The sequence below is a fragment of the Danio rerio genome, chromosome 4, assembly GCF_049306965.1.
Source record: "Danio rerio strain Tuebingen ecotype United States chromosome 4, GRCz12tu, whole genome shotgun sequence".
Lineage (NCBI taxonomy): Eukaryota > Metazoa > Chordata > Actinopteri > Cypriniformes > Danionidae > Danio > Danio rerio.
This window is the reverse complement of record NC_133179.1, coordinates 56239398-56260742: the sequence shown is the minus strand read 5'-3', so window position 1 is coordinate 56260742 and position 21345 is coordinate 56239398. Positions and strand designations below refer to the sequence as shown.

At 46.0% G+C, this 21345-nt stretch overlaps 4 protein-coding genes, 1 long non-coding RNA gene and 8 other non-coding genes across 17 annotated transcripts in view; 6 read left to right on the top strand and 7 right to left on the bottom strand.

Moving 5' to 3' along the window:
- Window positions 1-21345, bottom strand: part of si:ch73-110p20.1 — a 592105-nt gene that overhangs the window by 36773 nt on the left and 533987 nt on the right.
- Window positions 1-21345, bottom strand: part of LOC137491103 (uncharacterized) — a 1183352-nt gene that overhangs the window by 1089056 nt on the left and 72951 nt on the right. The gene's annotated exons all lie outside the window — the stretch shown is intronic.
- LOC137489733 (uncharacterized) overlaps window positions 1-21345 on the bottom strand; it is a 281585-nt gene that overhangs the window by 228903 nt on the left and 31337 nt on the right. The window lies entirely within an intron of this gene.
- On the top strand, window positions 773-936 carry LOC141384035 (U1 spliceosomal RNA). Its single transcript, XR_012405085.1, has one exon. It is a non-coding gene; the product is annotated as a U1 spliceosomal RNA (small nuclear RNA).
- LOC137494457 (U1 spliceosomal RNA) lies at window positions 2326-2489 on the top strand. The gene has a single exon (XR_011014415.2). It is a non-coding gene; the product is annotated as a U1 spliceosomal RNA (small nuclear RNA).
- Window positions 3880-4043, top strand: LOC141384139 (U1 spliceosomal RNA). Its single transcript, XR_012405195.1, has one exon. It is a non-coding gene; the product is annotated as a U1 spliceosomal RNA (small nuclear RNA).
- LOC137494284 (U1 spliceosomal RNA) lies at window positions 5433-5596 on the top strand. The gene has a single exon (XR_011014244.2). It is a non-coding gene; the product is annotated as a U1 spliceosomal RNA (small nuclear RNA).
- On the top strand, window positions 6986-7149 carry LOC137494391 (U1 spliceosomal RNA). Its single transcript, XR_011014351.2, has one exon. It is a non-coding gene; the product is annotated as a U1 spliceosomal RNA (small nuclear RNA).
- On the top strand, window positions 8539-8695 carry LOC137494488 (U1 spliceosomal RNA). Its single transcript, XR_011014445.1, has one exon. It is a non-coding gene; the product is annotated as a U1 spliceosomal RNA (small nuclear RNA).
- Window positions 11758-14192, bottom strand: LOC110439555 (uncharacterized). The gene is made up of 3 exons (XM_021475668.3): window positions 14084-14192; window positions 13559-13725; window positions 11758-13064 (listed from the first exon to the last, which is right to left on the bottom strand). Exons 2-3 carry the CDS (start codon window positions 13661-13663, stop codon window positions 11781-11783), a joined length of 1389 nt encoding a protein of 462 aa, XP_021331343.1. The 5' UTR covers window positions 13664-13725; window positions 14084-14192; the 3' UTR covers window positions 11758-11780.
- Window positions 14524-18784, bottom strand: LOC103910812 (uncharacterized). 4 transcript variants are annotated; one of them, XM_068220329.2, is made up of 9 exons: window positions 18699-18784; window positions 18420-18483; window positions 18154-18217; window positions 17130-17303; window positions 16915-17050; window positions 16483-16846; window positions 16262-16388; window positions 16047-16103; window positions 14524-15013 (listed from the first exon to the last, which is right to left on the bottom strand). In XM_068220329.2, the coding sequence occupies exons 4-9, from the start codon at window positions 17290-17292 to the stop codon at window positions 14610-14612; spliced, it is 1251 nt and encodes a 416-aa protein (XP_068076430.1). In that variant the 5' UTR covers window positions 17293-17303; window positions 18154-18217; window positions 18420-18483; window positions 18699-18784; the 3' UTR covers window positions 14524-14609. The 4 variants fall into 4 exon arrangements, with proteins under 4 accessions (XP_068076430.1, XP_021331352.1, XP_073804752.1 ...); XM_021475677.3 differs by having other exon boundaries at window positions 16047-16100; XM_073948651.1 differs by lacking the exon at window positions 18420-18483 and having other exon boundaries at window positions 18699-18721.
- On the bottom strand, window positions 19957-20029 carry trnav-uac (transfer RNA valine (anticodon UAC)). Its single transcript has one exon. It is a non-coding gene; the product is annotated as a tRNA-Val (tRNA).
- Window positions 20136-20208, bottom strand: trnav-aac (transfer RNA valine (anticodon AAC)). Its single transcript has one exon. It is a non-coding gene; the product is annotated as a tRNA-Val (tRNA).

Sequence of the window (21345 nt, the reverse complement as noted above, 5' to 3'; positions counted from 1 at the left end):
GCTCGGATCAGAGGTAACTTTGTTTCAAGAACTGCAATCTTTTGCAGACGTCTGTGGCCTTTTGGGCAGAGGGACGGTTCTAAACCAATCTGAACCACAGGCAATTTCGCAGCCAGCCGTCGGTGGTTTCCCGTCCCAGGAATGTAAGGTGCTTGCAGCGGGAGGTTGTTTCGTTAGCGCTTCCGCTTTCGTCAGTGAAGTTCTTTTGCGGAACGTTTGTAGATCCCCTCGTCTTCTTCAAGCTATGTCGTTTGAGCACTGTGCTGATAGGCTGACGTGAGAAAACAGGACACAAAACATACAAGGCAAGAGTGCAAAGCACGGAGCTCTAGGCAAAGGCGGTCCGAACCGCAGCAAAGCAGGAGGTCGACATGTCCAAATAGACCAAATCAGAAACTAAGCAGAGAAAAACGGCATCTGTAGAGAAAGAAAACAGATGGAGGAAAAGAAAGAAAGAACAGGAGGATCCCCTCCCCTCCCCCCATAGAGGGTCTGTTATCCCCAGGTCGAGTGCGTCCGGTGGAATCCATGTGTTGGCAGCCCCAACTGATGACAAAACACAAAGCAAGCATCTGGAGGAAGCTCAAACTCTTCATGCGTTGCCACAGTTACTAGCGAGTGGTTTGCAGGCACAGGCACGTCTGCTGCAAGTACAGCGCCGTCAGGAGACAGGGGTTGCTGGCCCATTCCCCATGCTCGGTGGCTGGGTATCACCGCCCTGGAGTACGGCCGATAGAAAACGGCGGCTGCCATTTGCGCCGCCCGGCAACTCATACTTACCTGGCAGGGGAGATACCATGATCAAGAAGGTGGTTCACCCAGGGCGAGGCTTGGCCATTGCACTCCGGCCACGCTGACCCCTGCGAATTCCCCAAATGTGGGAATCTCGACTGCATAATTTCTGGTAGTGGGGGACTGCGTTCGCGCTCTCCCCTGAGCACAGTGGTTCAAGACAGAGCTCAGGCGGTAGCGTCGGACCCGGCTGGAGCCAAGTGGTGCTCGCTGCAGAGCCATTTGAGGAGAGCTGAGCTCCAGCGAGGGGGAGCTTAAGCTTGAGCTCCACCTTTTTTGCACTTCTTCTACGAGTGATGTCACTGGGGGTAAGGTTAGGGGTGGGGTTGGTGTACGCATTAAAACAGCTTACAGGAGGAGGAGCGACAGCTCATGCTCCCCCTCGCTGGAGCTCAGCTCTCCTCGAATGGCTCTGCAGCGAGCACCCCCTCGCTGGAGCGGCGCTTCCCTCTCTTCCTCGTCCTCTGCCAAGCCTCTTTTGCTCCAGTAGAGCCGCGCGCGCCTGTGGAAGGCCTGCCCACCCGTCGCTAGAAGAGTCTGTTCTGACGCCGAAAACTACTCGAAGGTCCCCCCTCAAAGCGGTTTGACCAGGTGAAGGAACACGCAAAGAGAGCCCCCGGTGGCTTTTGTCCGCCAAGCGAGTGTGCCCTGTGGAATGTCAGAATTTTATTTTTACCGGCCTGCCGCTGTTACTGACGGAACGAATGCAGACCGTGTGAAAGGTCATCATTTTATCTGCCATTAAGTAAGCGAACGCTTCTGCTCGGATCAGAGGTAACTTTGTTTCAAGAACTGCAATCTTTTGCAGACGTCTGTGGCCTTTTGGGCAGAGGGACGGTTCTAAACCAATCTGAACCAGAGGCAATTTCGCAGCCAGCCGTCGGTGGTTTCCCGTCCCAGGAATGTAAGGTGCTTGCAGCGGGAGGTTGTTTCGTTAGCGCTTCCGCTTTCGTCAGTGAAGTTCTTTTGCGGAACGTTTGTAGATCCCCTCGTCTTCTTCAAGCTATGTCGTTTGAGCACTGTGCTGATAGGCTGACGTGAGAAAACAGGACACAAAACATACAAGGCAAGAGTGCAAAGCACGGAGCTCTAGGCAAAGGCGGTCCGAACCGCAGCAAAGCAGGAGGTCGACATGTCCAAATAGACCAAATCAGAAACTAAGCAGAGAAAAACGGCATCTGTAGAGAAAGAAAACAGATGGAGGAAAAGAAAGAAAGAACAGGAGGATCCCCTCCCCTCCCCCCATAGAGGGTCTGTTATCCCCAGGTCGAGTGCGTCCGGTGGAATCCATGTGTTGGCAGCCCCAACTGATGACAAAACACAAAGCAAGCATCTGGAGGAAGCTCAAACTCTTCATGCGTTGCCACAGTTACTAGCGAGTGGTTTGCAGGCACAGGCACGTCTGCTGCAAGTACAGCGCCGTCAGGAGACAGGGGTTGCTGGCCCATTCCCCATGCTCGGTGGCTGGGCATCACCGCCCTGGAGTACGGCCGATAGAAAACGGCGGCTGCCATTTGCGCCGCCCGGCAACTCATACTTACCTGGCAGGGGAGATACCATGATCAAGAAGGTGGTTCACCCAGGGCGAGGCTTGGCCATTGCACTCCGGCCACGCTGACCCCTGCGAATTCCCCAAATGTGGGAATCTCGACTGCATAATTTCTGGTAGTGGGGGACTGCGTTCGCGCTCTCCCCTGAGCACAGTGGTTCAAGACAGAGCTCAGGCGGTAGCGTCGGACCCGGCTGGAGCCAAGTGGTGCTCGCTGCAGAGCCATTTGAGGAGAGCTGAGCTCCAGCGAGGGGGAGCTTAAGCTTGAGCTCCACCTTTTTTGCACTTCTTCTACGAGTGATGTCACTGGGGGTAGGGTTAGGGGTGGGGTTGGTGTACGCATTAAAACAGCTTACAGGAGGAGGAGCGACAGCTCATGCTCCCCCTCGCTGGAGCTCAGCTCTCCTCAAATGGCTCTGCAGCGAGCACCCTCTCGCTGGAGCGGCGCTTCCCTCTCTTCCTCGTCCTTTGCCAAGCCTCTTTTGCTCCAGTAGAGCCGCGCGCGCCTGTGGAAGGCCTGCCCACCCGTCGCTAGAAGAGCCCGTTCTGACGCCGAAAACTACTCGAAAGGTCCCCCCTCAAAGCGGTTTGACCAGGTGAAGGAACACGCAAAGAGAGCCCCCGGTGGCTTTTGTCCGCCGAGCGAGTGTGCCCTGTGGAATGTCAGAATTTTATTTTTACCGGCCTGCCGCTGTTACTGACGGAACGAATGCAGACCGTGTGAAAGGTCATCATTTTATCTGCCATTAAGTAAGCGAACGCTTCGGCTCGGATCAGAGGTAACTTTGTTTCAAGAACTGCAATCTTTTGCAGACGTCTGTGGCGTTTTGGGTAGAGGGACGGTTCTAAACCAATCTGAACCAGAGGCAATTTCGCAGCCAGCCGTCGGTGGTTTCCCGTCCCAGGAATGTAAGGTGCTTGCAGCGGGAGGTTGTTTCGTTAGCGCTTCCGCTTTCGTCAGTGAAGTTCTTTTGCGGAACGTTTGTAGATCCCGTCGTCTTCTTCAAGCTATGTCGTTTGATCACTGTGCTGATAGGCTGACGTAAGAAAACAGGACACAAAACATACAAGGCAAGAGTGCAAAGCACGGAGCTCTAGGCAAAGGCGGTCCGAACCGCAGCAAAGCAGGAGGTCGACATGTCCAAATAGACCAAATCAGAAACTAAGCAGAGAAAAACGGCATCTGTAGAGAAAGAAAACAGATGGAGGAAAAGAAAGAAAGAACAGGAGGATCCCCTCCCCTCCCCCCATAGAGGGTCTGTTATGCCCAGATCGAGTGCGTCCGGTGGAATCCATGTGTTGGCAGCCCCAACTGATGACAAAACACAAAGCAAGCATCTGGAGGAAGCTCAAACTCTTCATGCGTTGCCACAGTTACTAGCGAGTGGTTTGCAGGCACAGGCACGTCTGCTGCAAGTACAGCGCCGTCAGGAGACAGGGGTTGCTGGCCCATTCCCCATGCTCGGTGGCTGGGCATCACCGCCCTGGAGTACGGCCGATAGAAAACGGCAGCTGCCATTTGCGCCACCCGGCAACTCATACTTACCTGACAGGGGAGATACCATGATCAAGAAGGTGGTTCACCCAGGGCGAGGCTTGGCCATTGCACTCCGGCCACGCTGACCCCTGCGAATTCCCCAAATGTGGGAATCTCGACTGCATAATTTCTGGTAGTGGGGGACTGCGTTCGCGCTCTCCCCTGAGCACAGTGGTTCAAGACAGAGCTCAGGCGGTAGCGTCGGACCTGGCTGGAGCCAAGTGGTGCTCGCTGCAGAGCCATTTGAGGAGAGCTGAGCTCCAGCGAGGGGGAGCTTAAGCTTGAGCTCCACCTTTTTTGCACTTCTTCTACGAGTGATGTCACTGGGGGTAGGGTTAGGGGTGGGGTTGGTGTACGCATTAAAACAGCTTACAGGAGGAGGAGCGACAGCTCATGCTCCCCCTCGCTGGAGCTCAGCTCTCCTCGAATGGCTCTGCAGCGAGCACCCCCTCGCTGGAGCGGCGCTTCCCTCTCTTCCTCGTCCTCTGCCAAGCCTCTTTTGCTCCAGTAGAGCCGCGCGCGCCTGTGGAAGGCCTGCCCACCCGTCGCTAGAAGAGTCTGTTCTGACGCCGAAAACTACTCGAAGGTCCCCCCTCAAAGCGGTTTGACCAGGTGAAGGAACACGCAAAGAGAGCCCCCGGTGGCTTTTGTCCGCCAAGCGAGTGTGCCCTGTGGAATGTCAGAATTTTATTTTTACCGGCCTGCCGCTGTTACTGACGGAACGAATGCAGACCGTGTGAAAGGTCATCATTTTATCTGCCATTAAGTAAGCGAACGCTTCTGCTCGGATCAGAGGTAACTTTGTTTCAAGAACTGCAATCTTTTGCAGACGTCTGTGGCCTTTTGGGCAGAGGGACGGTTCTAAACCAATCTGAACCACAGGCAATTTCGCAGCCAGCCGTCGGTGGTTTCCCGTCCCAGGAATGTAAGGTGCTTGCAGCGGGAGGTTGTTTCGTTAGCGCTTCCGCTTTCGTCAGTGAAGTTCTTTTGCGGAACGTTTGTAGATCCCCTCGTCTTCTTCAAGCTATGTCGTTTGAGCACTGTGCTGATAGGCTGACGTGAGAAAACAGGACACAAAACATACAAGGCAAGAGTGCAAAGCACGGAGCTCTAGGCAAAGGCGGTCCGAACCGCAGCAAAGCAGGAGGTCGACATGTCCAAATAGACCAAATCAGAAACTAAGCAGAGAAAAACGGCATCTGTAGAGAAAGAAAACAGATGGAGGAAAAGAAAGAAAGAACAGGAGGATCCCCTCCCCTCCCCCCATAGAGGGTCTGTTATCCCCAGGTCGAGTGCGTCCGGTGGAATCCATGTGTTGGCAGCCCCAACTGATGACAAAACACAAAGCAAGCATCTGGAGGAAGCTCAAACTCTTCATGCGTTGCCACAGTTACTAGCGAGTGGTTTGCAGGCACAGGCACGTCTGCTGCAAGTACAGCGCCGTCAGGAGACAGGGGTTGCTGGCCCATTCCCCATGCTCGGTGGCTGGGCATCACCGCCCTGGAGTACGGCCGATAGAAAACGGCGGCTGCCATTTGCGCCGCCCGGCAACTCATACTTACCTGGCAGGGGAGATACCATGATCAAGAAGGTGGTTCACCCAGGGCGAGGCTTGGCCATTGCACTCCGGCCACGCTGACCCCTGCGAATTCCCCAAATGTGGGAATCTCGACTGCATAATTTCTGGTAGTGGTGGACTGCGTTCGCGCTCTCCCCTGAGCACAGTGGTTCAAGACAGAGCTCAGGCGGTAGCGTCGGACCCGGCTGGAGCCAAGTGGTGCTCGCTGCAGAGCCATTTGAGGAGAGCTGAGCTCCAGCGAGGGGGAGCTTAAGCTTGAGCTCCACCTTTTTTGCACTTCTTCTACGAGTGATGTCACTGGGGGTAGGGTTAGGGGTGGGGTTGGTGTACGCATTAAAACAGCTTACAGGAGGAGGAGCGACAGCTCATGCTCCCCCTCGCTGGAGCTCAGCTCTCCTCGAATGGCTCTGCAGCGAGCACCCCCTCGCTGGAGCGGCGCTTCCCTCTCTTCCTCGTCCTCTGCCAAGCCTCTTTTGCTCCAGTAGAGCCGCGCGCGCCTGTGGAAGGCCTGCCCACCCGTCGCTAGAAGAGTCTGTTCTGACGCCGAAAACTACTCGAAGGTCCCCCCTCAAAGCGGTTTGACCAGGTGAAGGAACACGCAAAGAGAGCCCCCGGTGGCTTTTGTCCGCCAAGCGAGTGTGCCCTGTGGAATGTCAGAATTTTATTTTTACCGGCCTGCCGCTGTTACTGACGGAACGAATGCAGACCGTGTGAAAGGTCATCATTTTATCTGCCATTAAGTAAGCGAACGCTTCTGCTCGGATCAGAGGTAACTTTGTTTCAAGAACTGCAATCTTTTGCAGACGTCTGTGGCCTTTTGGGCAGAGGGACGGTTCTAAACCAATCTGAACCACAGGCAATTTCGCAGCCAGCCGTCGGTGGTTTCCCGTCCCAGGAATGTAAGGTGCTTGCAGCGGGAGGTTGTTTCGTTAGCGCTTCCGCTTTCGTCAGTGAAGTTCTTTTGCGGAACGTTTGTAGATCCCCTCGTCTTCTTCAAGCTATGTCGTTTGAGCACTGTGCTGATAGGCTGACGTGAGAAAACAGGACACAAAACATACAAGGCAAGAGTGCAAAGCACGGAGCTCTAGGCAAAGGCGGTCCGAACCGCAGCAAAGCAGGAGGTCGACATGTCCAAATAGACCAAATCAGAAACTAAGCAGAGAAAAACGGCATCTGTAGAGAAAGAAAACAGATGGAGGAAAAGAAAGAAAGAACAGGAGGATCCCCTCCCCTCCCCCCATAGAGGGTCTGTTATCCCCAGGTCGAGTGCGTCCGGTGGAATCCATGTGTTGGCAGCCCCAACTGATGACAAAACACAAAGCAAGCATCTGGAGGAAGCTCAAACTCTTCATGCGTTGCCACAGTTACTAGCGAGTGGTTTGCAGGCACAGGCACGTCTGCTGCAAGTACAGCGCCGTCAGGAGACAGGGGTTGCTGGCCCATTCCCCATGCTCGGTGGCTGGGCATCACCGCCCTGGAGTACGGCCGATAGAAAACGGCGGCTGCCATTTGCGCCGCCCGGCAACTCATACTTACCTGGCAGGGGAGATACCATGATCAAGAAGGTGGTTCACCCAGGGCAAGGCTTGGCCATTGCACTCCGGCCACGCTGACCCCTGCGAATTCCCCAAATGTGGGAATCTCGACTGCATAATTTCTGGTAGTGGGGGACTGCGTTCGCGCTCTCCCCTGAGCACAGTGGTTCAAGACAGAGCTCAGGCGGTAGCGTCGGACCCGGCTGGAGCCAAGTGGTGCTCGCTGCAGAGCCATTTGAGGAGAGCTGAGCTCCAGCGAGGGGGAGCTTAAGCTTGAGCTCCACCTTTTTTGCACTTCTTCTACGAGTGATGTCACTGGGGGTAGGGTTAGGGGTGGGGTTGGTGTACGCATTAAAACAGCTTACAGGAGGAGGAGCGACAGCTCATGCTCCCCCTCGCTGGAGCTCAGCTCTCCTCGAATGGCTCTGCAGCGAGCACCCCCTCGCTGGAGCGGCGCTTCCCTCTCTTCCTCGTCCTCTGCCAAGCCTCTTTTGCTCCAGTAGAGCCGCGCGCGCCTGTGGAAGGCCTGCCCACCCGTCGCTAGAAGAGTCTGTTCTGACGCCGAAAACTACTCGAAGGTCCCCCCTCAAAGCGGTTTGACCAGGTGAAGGAACACGCAAAGAGAGCCCCCGGTGGCTTTTGTCCGCCAAGCGAGTGTGCCCTGTGGAATGTCAGAATTTTATTTTTACCGGCCTGCCGCTGTTACTGACGGAACGAATGCAGACCGTGTGAAAGGTCATCATTTTATCTGCCATTAAGTAAGCGAACGCTTCTGCTCGGATCAGAGGTAACTTTGTTTCAAGAACTGCAATCTTTTGCAGACGTCTGTGGCCTTTTGGGCAGAGGGACGGTTCTAAACCAATCTGAACCACAGGCAATTTCGCAGCCAGCCGTCGGTGGTTTCCCGTCCCAGGAATGTAAGGTGCTTGCAGCGGGAGGTTGTTTCGTTAGCGCTTCCGCTTTCGTCAGTGAAGTTCTTTTGCGGAACGTTTGTAGATCCCCTCGTCTTCTTCAAGCTATGTCGTTTGAGCACTGTGCTGATAGGCTGACGTGAGAAAACAGGACACAAAACATACAAGGCAAGAGTGCAAAGCACGGAGCTCTAGGCAAAGGCGGTCCGAACCGCAGCAAAGCAGGAGGTCGACATGTCCAAATAGACCAAATCAGAAACTAAGCAGAGAAAAACGGCATCTGTAGAGAAAGAAAACAGATGGAGGAAAAGAAAGAAAGAACAGGAGGATCCCCTCCCCTCCCCCCATAGAGGGTCTGTTATCCCCAGGTCGAGTGCGTCCGGTGGAATCCATGTGTTGGCAGCCCCAACTGATGACAAAACACAAAGCAAGCATCTGGAGGAAGCTCAAACTCTTCATGCGTTGCCACAGTTACTAGCGAGTGGTTTGCAGGCACAGGCACGTCTGCTGCAAGTACAGCGCCGTCAGGAGACAGGGGTTGCTGGCCCATTCCCCATGCTCGGTGGCTGGGCATCACCGCCCTGGAGTACGGCCGATAGAAAACGGCGGCTGCCATTTGCGCCGCCCGACAACTCATACTTACCTGGCAGGGGAGATACCATGATCAAGAAGGTGGTTCACCCAGGGCGAGGCTTGGCCATTGCACTCCGGCCACGCTGACCCCTGCGAATGGCGATCGACCTGTACGGCGTGCAAATTTCATTTTAGATGTGTAGGCAATTACAGCACCTGATTGGTTGATTGAGTTTCAGCAAACCATGAATGAACTGATTTTGCGAGTGAACAACCCCTTGGTGATGTCATCAAAACCAATAGTAGTAACTGTCAGAACACGTTGCATATGGTGTGGTGCTTTTGAAATTAAAGCAAACAACCCTAACTGTGCATAAAAGTGAACCATGAAATGATCATTTAATAAGTTTGTTATTAAAGTTTAAGTTGCTTTTTAAATTAAATTACTTTTAATGGTTCACTCAAAATCCCTATAAACCTCAACAAGTGGAATATATAAATTAATATATGTAATATCAGTTCTATAAATAAAATATTCATATGTAATAGTAGTAATTAAAGGTCAAACTTTTTTATAAATGCATAATGTTTAGTAGAATTATTCTTAAATATGTTTGTATAACAAAAAAATGGAAACATTTTGCTTCTGTTCTATTATATTATACAGATATACCATCATATTTCTAATAGCAGTAATACAATTACATAAAATGAATAATAATCCCTTACTTTGTTACTGGGTAAGTATTTTAATTATAGTAACTAACTACTTTGTAACAAATTACAACAGTTCTATTTTGAGAGTGTAATGGCATAGGATATTTAAATGATGTACTGTTTTTGTATTTGTGTGTTGCAGGTGGAGCTTGATGTTGGAATGTGGTTTAAGGATGAATCCAGTGGCATCCCATCTGACGGCAACAGGATAAGCTGTCATCGACTCCAGAGCTGGACTTGGAAAAACACAGAGGAGCAATAGACTTTTCAGAGCGCCTGTACCAGAGGTTACTATTAAAATGGACTGCATATTATTGTCATAGACTCAGATAATGATTCTAAATTAAATTCAAAATCAGAAGATTTAGTCAATTTTTAAAAACCAATGAAGTCCTTCCAACACATAGAAAATGAAACACGAGATTGTATTTTATTATCCAAATTTATTAAAAGTGCAAAAGAAAAGTTCTAAACATATTGTTAGACCTGCCTGACATAAAAATGTATACAATAGATATACTTTGTACATAATAAAAAACACATTACTATTACAATCATTAGTTTTAATATTACTGATAGCAGTTATAGATATAAGAATATATTTGTATACATAAAAAAATACTGCCAGGTCAAGCATTTAGATATAAAAAAATAAATAAATAAATACATCCTCTTAAAAAAAAACTAAGCTAACAATTAAAGTATATAAAGCAACATTAGTTATCACAAAGTAATAATTAAAGTACTTTAAATAACATAATTATATATTTTTTATTACTAAAATTTTATAATAAATAAATAATTAAATAAAATAATTATATTAAAGTACTTTAAATAAAATTATGATAATATATACTTAATAAACATAAATAAATACATACATAAATAAATAAATAAATAAAAACAAGAAAACAATTAAAGAAATACTGTAAACTGTAAAACAATAAACTGTTAATATAACATACATTTCTGGAACAAAACAGTGTTACAACAATCAACAAATTAGTGTAAAACACTGTAAACTTAAACAGTCAAATGTTAATATAAAATATGTTTCTACAACAATCAACAAATTAGTGCAAACTGTAAAAAAAAAAAAAAGCTTAACTTTTGTAAATTAACAATAAGTTACAATCTACAAATTAGTATAAAACGATGTATACTCTGAAACAGTCAACTGTTAATATTGCGAACATTTGTGCAACAATAAGTGTAAAAAACAGTCAACAAATTAGTGCAAACCGTAAAAACCTGTAAACTTTTAAAAAATCAACTGTTATTATAACATACATTTTTGCATCAATACCAGTGTTACAACAATCAACAGATTAGTGTAAAACACTGTAAACTTTCAAACAACCAACTGTTATTATAACATATCCATTTTTGCAACAATAACACTGTTACAAGTCAAGAACTATGAACCGCAACATGGATAGAGGTCCAGTTAGACAGACTCGGAGGCCTGAGACTGAGAGCCCAAGAGAACGTCCACAGCCCTTTTAAAGTCTTCAAAACAGTCAAACGTCTGCCCAGCAAGGTTTGTGGACGTGGAGGCTTTGGAGCTCTCACAGTAGCTCTTCTTTCTGTATTTCTTGTGGCCTTGAGTTGGTTGGCCACACAGAGCACAGATGTAAACCTTCACTGAGGTTGGATGTCCAGAGCCACTGAGTTCTGCCTTTTTCCTCTTGTAGACTGTTGATCTTGAGGGCAACAGTAGCGGAGTGGATGCCTGCGGCAAGGAAACAGCGGGAGGTGCAGTCAGCGGAGTGTGTGTGTGCCGGAGTCCTGCGGGTATCGAATGGGCCGGCGCAGGAACTGGTTGAGCAAGAGCAGAGGGAGGGACAGGTAAGATTTGCGGGAGCCTTTGCTTTAACTTTCGGGTGCCGGCCAGAGAAGTGGTGATGGGATACTGCACTGCAGGCCGGCTGGTATGGGGTCTTTCCTCTGGAAGCTCCTCAGCGGGGGGCTGGCTGGTGCTGGAGACGCTCTGGTGACGACGGAGGACAGACAGACCCTGGTCGGTGACGTTTGTGGCTGACAGCGCCTCCTGCCTCCTGATGAACTCGCTCACGCACTTTGAATTTATTTTCAGGATGGGAATCCCGAGTTTGCTGAGCTGATCATCGTCCACCGTCACTCTCTGCTGCACACGCTGGTACAGTTTAGTGATCTGCTGTTTCAGCGGTGACCCTTTAGCTTTTCCTCCAACACCAGGATGAAGCCACAGCTGTTTGACCAGGCAGTACATCAGCCGGTTCTTTCTGGAGTCCACCAAGTGTGCGGCTGAGTACCGCTTGCTGAACTTGAGCTTCTGCACCAGGGACGCCTCAGTCGGATCTCCACTGGTGCGGCCAAACAGAGCATTGCCCCAGCGTGCAGAGTAGAGGCTGTCGAATTGTTGGATGCTGCGGTCATGGAGGTCAAGCTTGTTCCAGGCGCTGATGACCTTTTGCCCGGTCGACTCATTTAAGGCAAGTTTTCCTTCCTCCAGGGCGATCTCAACAAGGACTTTACACAGATCCTCTACGTGCTGGTACCCAGGCAGATGATTGGGACCGCACACGTCCTCCACACAGGGGTCAAATTAAGCAGCCACTGCCTGATCGGTGAGGCACAGACGGTTCCTCAGAGGAGTCAGGCTGTCCCTCTCGCCGTCTGAGGAGTAGCCCACATCATCATCTTCCTCCTGCAGCTCTTCCTCTTCCTCTGCCACCCCAGCAGGAACATCTTCGTCCTCATCCTCATCTGCCTGAAGTGTCTCTCTAGTCTGTGCGTAATGATCAGGAGTACTGAAGGGCTCTGAGGACTGGGAAAACAGGTACTCCAGACCAATGCGCTCATCACCAGCAGGAACCGGAGGCCTGTATTTTGCCTCCTCCACCTCCCCAAATAGCTCCTGGCACCTTTGGTTTAGGCGATGGACCAGAGGAGACATGTACACCATATGTTTCCTCCCTTTCCGCCCTTGGACGCTGGCTGACTCCCTGTTAGAGTTCCAGCGTGCGATGCCAGCCAACAGATAGAATTGAAACGGGACGGCAGCACAGTGGGGTCCCGGGATCATATCAGGCAGAAACGAATGAAAGCCCTCCAGACTGTTGCTTCCTCTCACCGTACTGTACCGCGCAAGACGAACACCGTTACGGGTCACATACTTGGTGATGGTGTACATGTTCCTCCCTGGTGGATCCTGGATGCATTCAAGGTGCTTCTGCTGGTTCTCCCAGACGTGGTCGATGGCTGCAGAGTCCTTAAACAGATGCACCTGGTTCTCATCCATCCCTGCGGCTCCCTTCAGGAGATCAATGGCGCACTGCACGCGCACACATGTTTCCTGTGCACTAACTGTGATCCTCCTGACGTAATGGCTGAGGTCATATTTACTGATACGCAGCTCGATGATCTGGCTGTCAGTCAGGGAGGCATAGTTGGTTGGGTGACCGGCACGTATCGCCTGTACCAGAAGAGCCATGTCATCTTTGTTGTAGGCAAAGACGGCAGCAGAGAGGGCAGACTTGAACAGGGCATACTTTGGATGATGATCTGTCCGTAGGGCTGCATCGAATCGATGGATCCAATGAAAGATGTCCAGCCGTACCAGCATGCCCCTGTCCGTCCAGTCACTGAAGAGCTGCTCAACCGAGGACACGGCGTGGATGCGACAGCAGCCACGATCCACATACATGAGCTCGGGCGGTGCCTCGTCAGCTCTCCTGTACCTCTCCATGAGGCCTTCAGCCATCGGCCTCATCTTCTCCAATGACTCCTCACAGGTGAGAACAGATATGAGGATCTGCCCCTGCTCGTTGGCCACATTGGTACACCACTCTGCAGTGCCTTTTCCATCGCCGGAGAGTTTCTTGCAGATCTGATAACAAATACAACACAAATAGATTTAAACATTTTTGTATTTTGTATTTTTTTTTATGCACCAGACCAAGAAAGTAATAGTCACTAATATTCAGAAATGAATTAATAATGTGTTTTTGCATTGCAGCTCATTAGATTTCGGATGCAGAGCATGCAAGAGGAAACCTGAAGTGAAGAAAACGACACACAAAGACGTAGGTAAGTATGATTAATAATCTGGTGCGTGTGATGTTGACAAACAGGATTTTAAAGCACTAGTAACCCATATTAGATATTAATTTATTGATAATTATTTATTATTAAACAATTAATAATACTTTACTTATCAATTGTCATTAATAATTAATGATTAAAATGTCCCATGATGCAAAAGTGGACAATAATATTTTAAGGATAAAATCTCTCTGATAAACGATTTCCTGAAAGAATAACAGTAAAAAGGTTTTGCAATACGTTTACAAACTGACTTTTTTTCCATTGTGTTAAATTTACCTTCTTGGTGGAGTCGTACTTCAGGACTTGCCCAAATGTGGACATAATCTGAGTACGGTAGTCCTCGATGTTATCTGCCTCTGAGATAAGGAACGCCTTTCTCATCAGTCTGGCAGATGGCGGCTCTCTCCATGCTGGTGGTCGCTGGAACTGCTGGCACAAACTCCCTAAAAGCAGAGAAAACAGACACTTTGCTGCTTAATCTTTGAATAAATGCTCAAAAGGATAGGAATTTAAAAATAATAATTCTGTCATCATTTGCTGATCCTTTTAATGATTTTATACCATTATGGGTTTCTTTAAAACACTAAACAAGATATTTAGAAAAATGTCAGAAACCTGTAACCATTGACTTCCATTGTAAAAAAAACAAACAAACAAATACTTTGGAAGTCAATGGTTACAGGATTTCGGCTTTCTTCAGAATATCTTCTTTTGTCTTTAACAAAAGAGAGAAACTCATAAAGGTTTAAAACTACTCATTTCTGGGTGAACTATCCCTTTAAGAAAACAATTAACTCTGACTTATAAGTGATCTTCCCAGGTTTGTTGTACTGGCTGAGAAGAGTGGTGTACAAGTCCTTTCTCTGCAGATAGTCCTCGCAGTGGCTCTCCTGCACCTGTCTCCAAACCTTCACCATGGTGTTTCCCTCAGTGCGATCCCTCATCAGGCGGATCACCTGCTTGTCCACGCCACGCCTAGAATCATAGGAGCAAGACAATCATTAGATGATGGTGAATCTTAACTTTTTTTAAGACTCTGCATAGTTTCACAATGATTTGTATTCTGCTAGAGACTCACCGTAGCGTCAAGACAGCAGGTAACACCGCTCTGTGAGCTGGACTGAGCTGATTAAGGATGCACTGATCCCATGACAGGAAACGACCAATAGTATGCTCTTCCGACTCCTTTGCAGCCTTTCTACAGGCGTCGCATGCCAGGACCTCAGTCAGCATGGAGTACCAGCCAGACATGTGGCAGATCTGTCTTACCGTGGATGAATACCCACAACGGTAGAGAAAAGCCTTCTGATTGGTGCGTGCTGGGCAGTCAGACCTTGGGCACCGAAGACTGTAACGCCACACACCAACTGGTCTCCAGAAAAAAAACGGAGCTGTGAAAAAAGGAGTCTGCTGAGGGGACTTTTCCTTCCACCACTCCAGGAAATTCTGGAGGGTGAAACCACATCCGGTCATCCTTCAGGACTTTCCTCCACTTTCTGTTTCCATGTTTGTCTTTATAAGACATAGCCCTCTGAAAGAGTCCCCTTTCAGCATCCTCCTTAAGCCACAGTATGTCTGCACTGGGCAGCCCATGAAGACCAGACTCCCACATCTTGTGCCAACCCTCAAATAACACCTGGTAATTAGAATAACCTGACAGTCGAGAGTCTGAGTGGGGCTTCTGTGACAGATCTTCACAGGAACGTTTTCTTTTCTTTGCTTCCCCGGCTCCTAAATGAGCACAGTTGTGATTATCAGAACACAGTGTCTTTGTGTGACGACTTTTATTTATTAATGCATACAGTTAAAGCCGTAATTATAAGCCCCCCTGTTAAATTTGAGTTTATTTTTCACAATTATTTGTGTAATGGAGAGAGGACTTGTTCAGGCACATTTCTAAACAATAGTTCTAATAACTTAATTTCTTATAATTTATCTTTACCATGATGACAGTATATAATATTGGGTCACACTTTACAATAAGGTTTCATTAGATAATGTATTTACTAACATGTACTAATTATGAACAATGCTTGTACAACATTTTTAATCATAGTTCAACATGTACTAATGCTTTATTAAAATAATATTTAATGCTTAGTTGATGGACTGTGAGTTGGCATGGATGACTGTAACACGAACAAATACTGTATTAAGTGTATTGTTCATTGCTTGTTTATGGTAGTAAATGCTTTGACATTAACTAATACAAACTTATTGTAAAGTGTCACCCTTTAAGGTAACACTTTAGAGTAATAGTTCATTAGTTAATATTAGTTAATGCATTTACTAACATGAACAAGAAATTTAATACATTAATTACAGTATTAATTTATCTTTGTTAATGATGTTATTTAAGTTAAATAACGTTAGTTCAATAATGCACTGTGCAACAAGCACAACTTTGGATTTTAATAATGCATTAATGTTGAACTGTAATTAATAAATGCTGCACAAGACAGGCGACACTTAGTGTTAGTAAATTGATTAACTAAAGGACTATTATACTGAAGTGTTACCATATTCAGCGTGAGAAAGTAAAGGCTTAACTAGCTTAACACTGTTTGTTCTGTAGCCAATAGAAAAACATAAATAATAAAACAAATAAAACTTTCTTCAGAAGATAATATACTATCCTAAGTACTGTGAACATGTCCTTGCTCCATTACCTTAAATAAATATTTCACAGGAGCGCCCTCAGCTGTAGTTCATGCTACAACAGTATAAATAAATGTTAATAAGTGACATTCATTATGTGATATACCTTGTCTTTCAGAGAAGCTGAGTGGTTTCTTCGGCAGACTGCCTTTGTCCTCAACTGCTAAAGGAGGAAAAAAAAACACAAGATGGGCAAAAGTCAGTGTCAAAGCAGCAAGAAGACAATCTCATCAGCACAGTGTTTTGATATTGTGTGTAATTGATTTATTTATTAATAAAAGATTTATGCTATGGTACATGAACAATTAAAGTGATATACACCTTGTGCTTCGAAAGCACTGAGGGCTTCCACCAGTAGCGCATCATCCGCCCATCCACCATCACCTCTAGATCCCGACGAGCTGGAGCTGGCCGCCGCTGCAGAAAGAGGCCTGTCTTCTAGGGTTTTCTGTGAGTTACAGGTTGTAGTTTGCATGAAATGTTGCCAGCATGATATATATTTTTTAATAAAGTCACATTTAAAAGAAATAAATAAAACCTACCTCTTTGTTGAGAATGTACTGCTGGAACCGCTTCAGTGTCTTGACGCTGATGTCCTCCTCCTTCATCGTCAGCCACTGCCGCACAGAGCAGAACGCCTCCTGTGGCATCTTCTTTTCTTGGGCACTACCAGCTTGTGGATCCGCCTGCAGGGTCTTGTGCAGGCTGTACCACTGCCACATCTCCAGGAACGTGAAGGATCTGAAGCGGCCCTGACCGTAGATGGCCCTGTCGACGTTGACCTCGAGGTGGCAGGAAACCTGTGGAAACAGTTGCACATACTGTAACAGAAGATCCTTTATATACTCACCTGGGCCCTCTTTTCTTCCTTGATGGCGACGCTCCTTGATGTGTAGATCCAGCACACTGAAATTTCAAAAAGATAATTAATTTGTGTAAAAACAGCTTATACAAATGTATAGCAACATACTTACTATTTAATGTAGCCAACGTCGTTCTCCACCAGCCATTTAAAACTTTGTCCATTGTACTTGCCAAAGTTTAGAATGAGCTGGCCGAGATACTGGACCTCAGATGGCGCACAAGTAATGTGCTGGCATCTTTTTTTAGCTAAGACATAAAATAACATTAATGCAAATAACAGTCTGCAGTGTACGCATATGACAGAAACGCATAAATCAGATATTACCTTCCTCACAAGCAGTTTTTTTGTCCTGGCTAGTGTTCCGCTCGAAGCACCTGTTGCGAGAGGCCAGAGTCTTGGCGTCCTTCGATGCTTTAAGAAAGCACTGTTGTCTGTCCTGTGGCACACTGGTGTCAACAATGCTCAGGGTGGGCAACAGTGGATCCATGTCTAATTCACCTGTAAGAAGTATTCTTATAAACATCACAAATATAGAGAGGGAATATGGTCTTAGCTCTGAGCTCATGATAAAGTATTAAAAAAACATTTTGTGTGTTAAGTCTTTTTTTTTCCATTTTTACATGTTTGATAATTAACAAATAAATGAAATATCATCAAAATAAATTATCTGACAAGGGTTAAAAATGCTAACAAAGATAATGCATTTGACAGTGGCAATGAAAACATGAATTATCATATCAATTGCTCTGTTATACATTTTTTCAAATGCTTACAGTTGTATTTTGTGTTTTTTGAGGGGCAGCTATTAATATCAACCTCCATATGGCTGATATAAGGTAAGGTAAAATACATTCTAAGCATGTTAAATACATACTCTCATTAATATGATATCATTTACACATATAATACTTGAAATAACATAACAAATCATATTTAATGTATGCACATTTTCATTTTAAAGCTTATAGCAGTAATTGCTGAATATGTTTTTGTCCCAGGCCTTGAGAATCAGTGATATATTATTCAGTCTATGGCAATAACGATTTTACTATATTCTTATGATAACAAATACAGGTATTGGTCATATGTTTTGTCCCAGTTAAGATCTTAAGATGTTCTTCACTTCTCATAGTTACAACTAATGATAACAATCGCCATGGTAACATATATTGCTACATATAAAGGGATATTTATTTATCAGCATGTTTGTTTCTATATTATAATGAAACATCTGTGTATACTGAGCTATCAAACCGACGCGATCGTCGAAAATAATACAAAAGCTAAACTTTTTCAGGTTTTGTGCAGCCAAATATGCATTTAATATCACAGTATAAAAACAACTTACCACACGAAATATCTTGGAAAGGTGAACTTTCTGACGGCACAGCGTCACCAGCACAGACCAAACACTGCACAAAGAGTGAGAGATTTCAAACGTGATGTGATCTTAGCAATATAAAAATAGCTTACCACACAAAATCTCTGTAATGGGTGAACGTCTGACAGTGCAGCGTCACACACACAGACAAAATACTGCACACACAGTAAAATATATCAAACGTGATGTGAGCAAAACATACTTTTTATCAGAACAGGATAAAAATAACCTACCACTATAAATCACTACAACAGGTGTACTTTATGACGGCGCAGCCTCACGAACACAGACAAAATGCTGCACAAAGAGTGAAATATTTCAAACGTGATGTGAGCAAAACATACTATGCATCAATATAACAGTATAAAAATAACTTATCACACAAAATCTCTATGACAGGTGTACTTTTTGAAGGCGCAGCCTCACGAATACTGCACAAAGAGTGAGATATTTCAAACGTGCCTTGACCAAAACATACTGTGCATCAATATAACAGTATAAAAATAACTTACCACACGAAATCACTTCAGCATATGAATTTATCTCGACAGCAGATGAACTCTCTGACCCGATAAATTGTGAGCGTCCAGAGCGAGAGAAACTTTAGAAAATCCTCAGCTCTGATTGGCCGTGATTTGAAACTTTAGACAATGCAGCCCTCCGATTGGCCCAGGGTCTAATCAAACTGTAGACAATCGCGGCTTTTCATTGGACAAGAGTCTACAGTCTACAGTTTACATTGCACGTTCAGTGGGCAGATGTCTGCGACTTCCCCAAATGTGGGACTCTCGACTGCATAATTTCTGGTAGTGGAGGACTGCGTTCGCGCTCTCCCCTGAGCACAGTGGTTCAAGACAGAGTTCAGGCGGCAGCGTCGGACCCGGCTGGAGCGGAGCTTCCCTCTCTTCCTCGTCCTTTGCCAAGCCTCTTTTGCTCCAGTAGAGCCGCGCGCGCCTGTGGAAGGCCTGCCCACCCGTCGCTAGAAGAGTATGTTCTGACGCCGAAAACTACTCGAAAGGTCCCCCCTCAAAGCGGTTTGACCAGGTGAAGGAACACGCAAAGAGAGCCCCCGGTGGCTTTTGTCCGCCAAGCGAGTGTGCCCTGTGGAATGTCAGAATTTTATTTGCCGGCCTGCCGCTGTTACTGATGGAACGAATGCAGACCGTGTGAAAGGTCATCATTTTATCTGCCATTAAGTAAGCGAACGCTTCTGCTCGGATCAGAGGTAACTTTGTTTCAAGAACTGCAATCTTTTGCAGACGTCTGTGGCGTTTTGGGCAGAGGGACGGTTCTAAACCAATCTGAAGCAGAGGCAATGTCGGTGGTTTCCCGTCCCAGGTTGTTAAGGTGCTTGCAGCGGGAGGTTGTTTCGTTAGCGCTTCCGCTTTCGTCAGTGAAGTTCTTTTCCTTTTTTTCGTATGCATTGCCTCGTCTTGTTGAATCGCTAAATACCTTCACTATTGTATGTCACTTTGAACAAAAGTGTCCACTAATTGTATGCTTCCGCCCAGTTTCGAACAGGAGACCTTTAGCGTGTAATGAAAACATGATAATCGTGGAGGGCTAGCAAACGCATTGGCCACCTGCTCATGCACAACACAAAGCTAAAAGAAATCAGATTCTACGCAAGTTTGCGACACCGCAAGGGGAGGTAAACACTGAGTTGAATTCAAACTTCTAGCCTCACAACGCTCTGCAGAAAGAATGTTTTCAGTGAACATCAGTACTCAACAGAAGCCTGATTTGACAATTGTCGTAAAAGCCAGATGTTGTTTCCACCCAGTTTCGAACTGGGTACCTTTCGCGTGTAAGGCGAACGTGATAACCACTACACTACGGAAACCTTCAGGAGTATAACTAGCAGATAACCCTTTTTGATTGGATGCCTGTTGACGATCATTGCTGGTGCAGCAGTGGATGCTATTATTTTCTCGCCAAAACAAGAACGCTGTTTCTGCTCGGTTTCGAACAGAGGACCTTTCGCGTGTTGGGCGAACGTGATGACCACTACACTACAGAAACCCCACAAGTGCTTTCACCAGCGAAGTTTGGCGTGCAACGATAAAACAAGGTGTACGCGTTTTTCAATCAAGCGGACAAAGCCAACTCAGCGTGACAAGCTCCCTGCAGGTATTAGGGCCAATTTACAATCCGGGCCCAACACAGTTGTACAGGTCCTAGCGAAATGTCCCCTTTCGTCACATTTGAAGCACCTGAATTCTGGGCATTCCTTCATCACATGGTCTGAGCTTATGCATAGTCGACAGGTTTTTACCTGATTGGTGTGCATGACTCTAAAGTGCTTTGGCCCTTCCGCCGTCTCGATTTTGGTACTGTATGGTAGGGAGACCGTCTCTTCTGGAAATCTTTTTTTTACAAACCTTGTTCCATCTTCTATGTTTGTGCCAGGATACAATCTTCTTTTAGTTTTAGACATGGGGAAAACTCCCCATCCCTCTAGCTTGCTTAAAATTTCTTCATCAGCTAGGTAAACAGCCAGATGCTTGAACGAAACAACATAGTCTCTGTTTTGTAACCTCCGTACTTCAGATTTCACTCCTTTAATTGTCAATCCATTGTCTATTAAAATTTCGGTGTCATCTTCAGTCTCCATTGTTACTTCATACTCCCTTGTTTGTTTGGGTCTCACCGCCAGAATTCTTCCTTCTCCAATCAGCTCCGTGACTGCTTTGATTATATCAAACCTTCTTGCATCTTTTACATTTTCTATTTACCTAACAATTGTCAACAGAACAGTAATGAATATAGAGTAGAAAATGTAAAAATAATAAATTAGTTATTAATAATACAGTATTAACAATATAAATAAACAATGTTAATAAAATGTTAAATACAAACAGAAACCGACACAAAGTGGACTTAAAAGTCAAGGACATTTATTATTGCAATATTTATTTAACAATGGTCAACAAAACAGTAATGAACATAAAAAAGTTAACTTAAAAATTAAATTTTAAATATTAACAGAATAAAAACATAAGTAACAAATTAAATTAAATGTTAAATAAATTTAGAAACCAACAATAAGTGAAATAGAATAAATTGAACTATTATGGTTGTAACCTGTATACACTTTATACATACACACACATATAAATAATAAATAAGTTAAATAAAATGTCAACAAAATAAATAAAC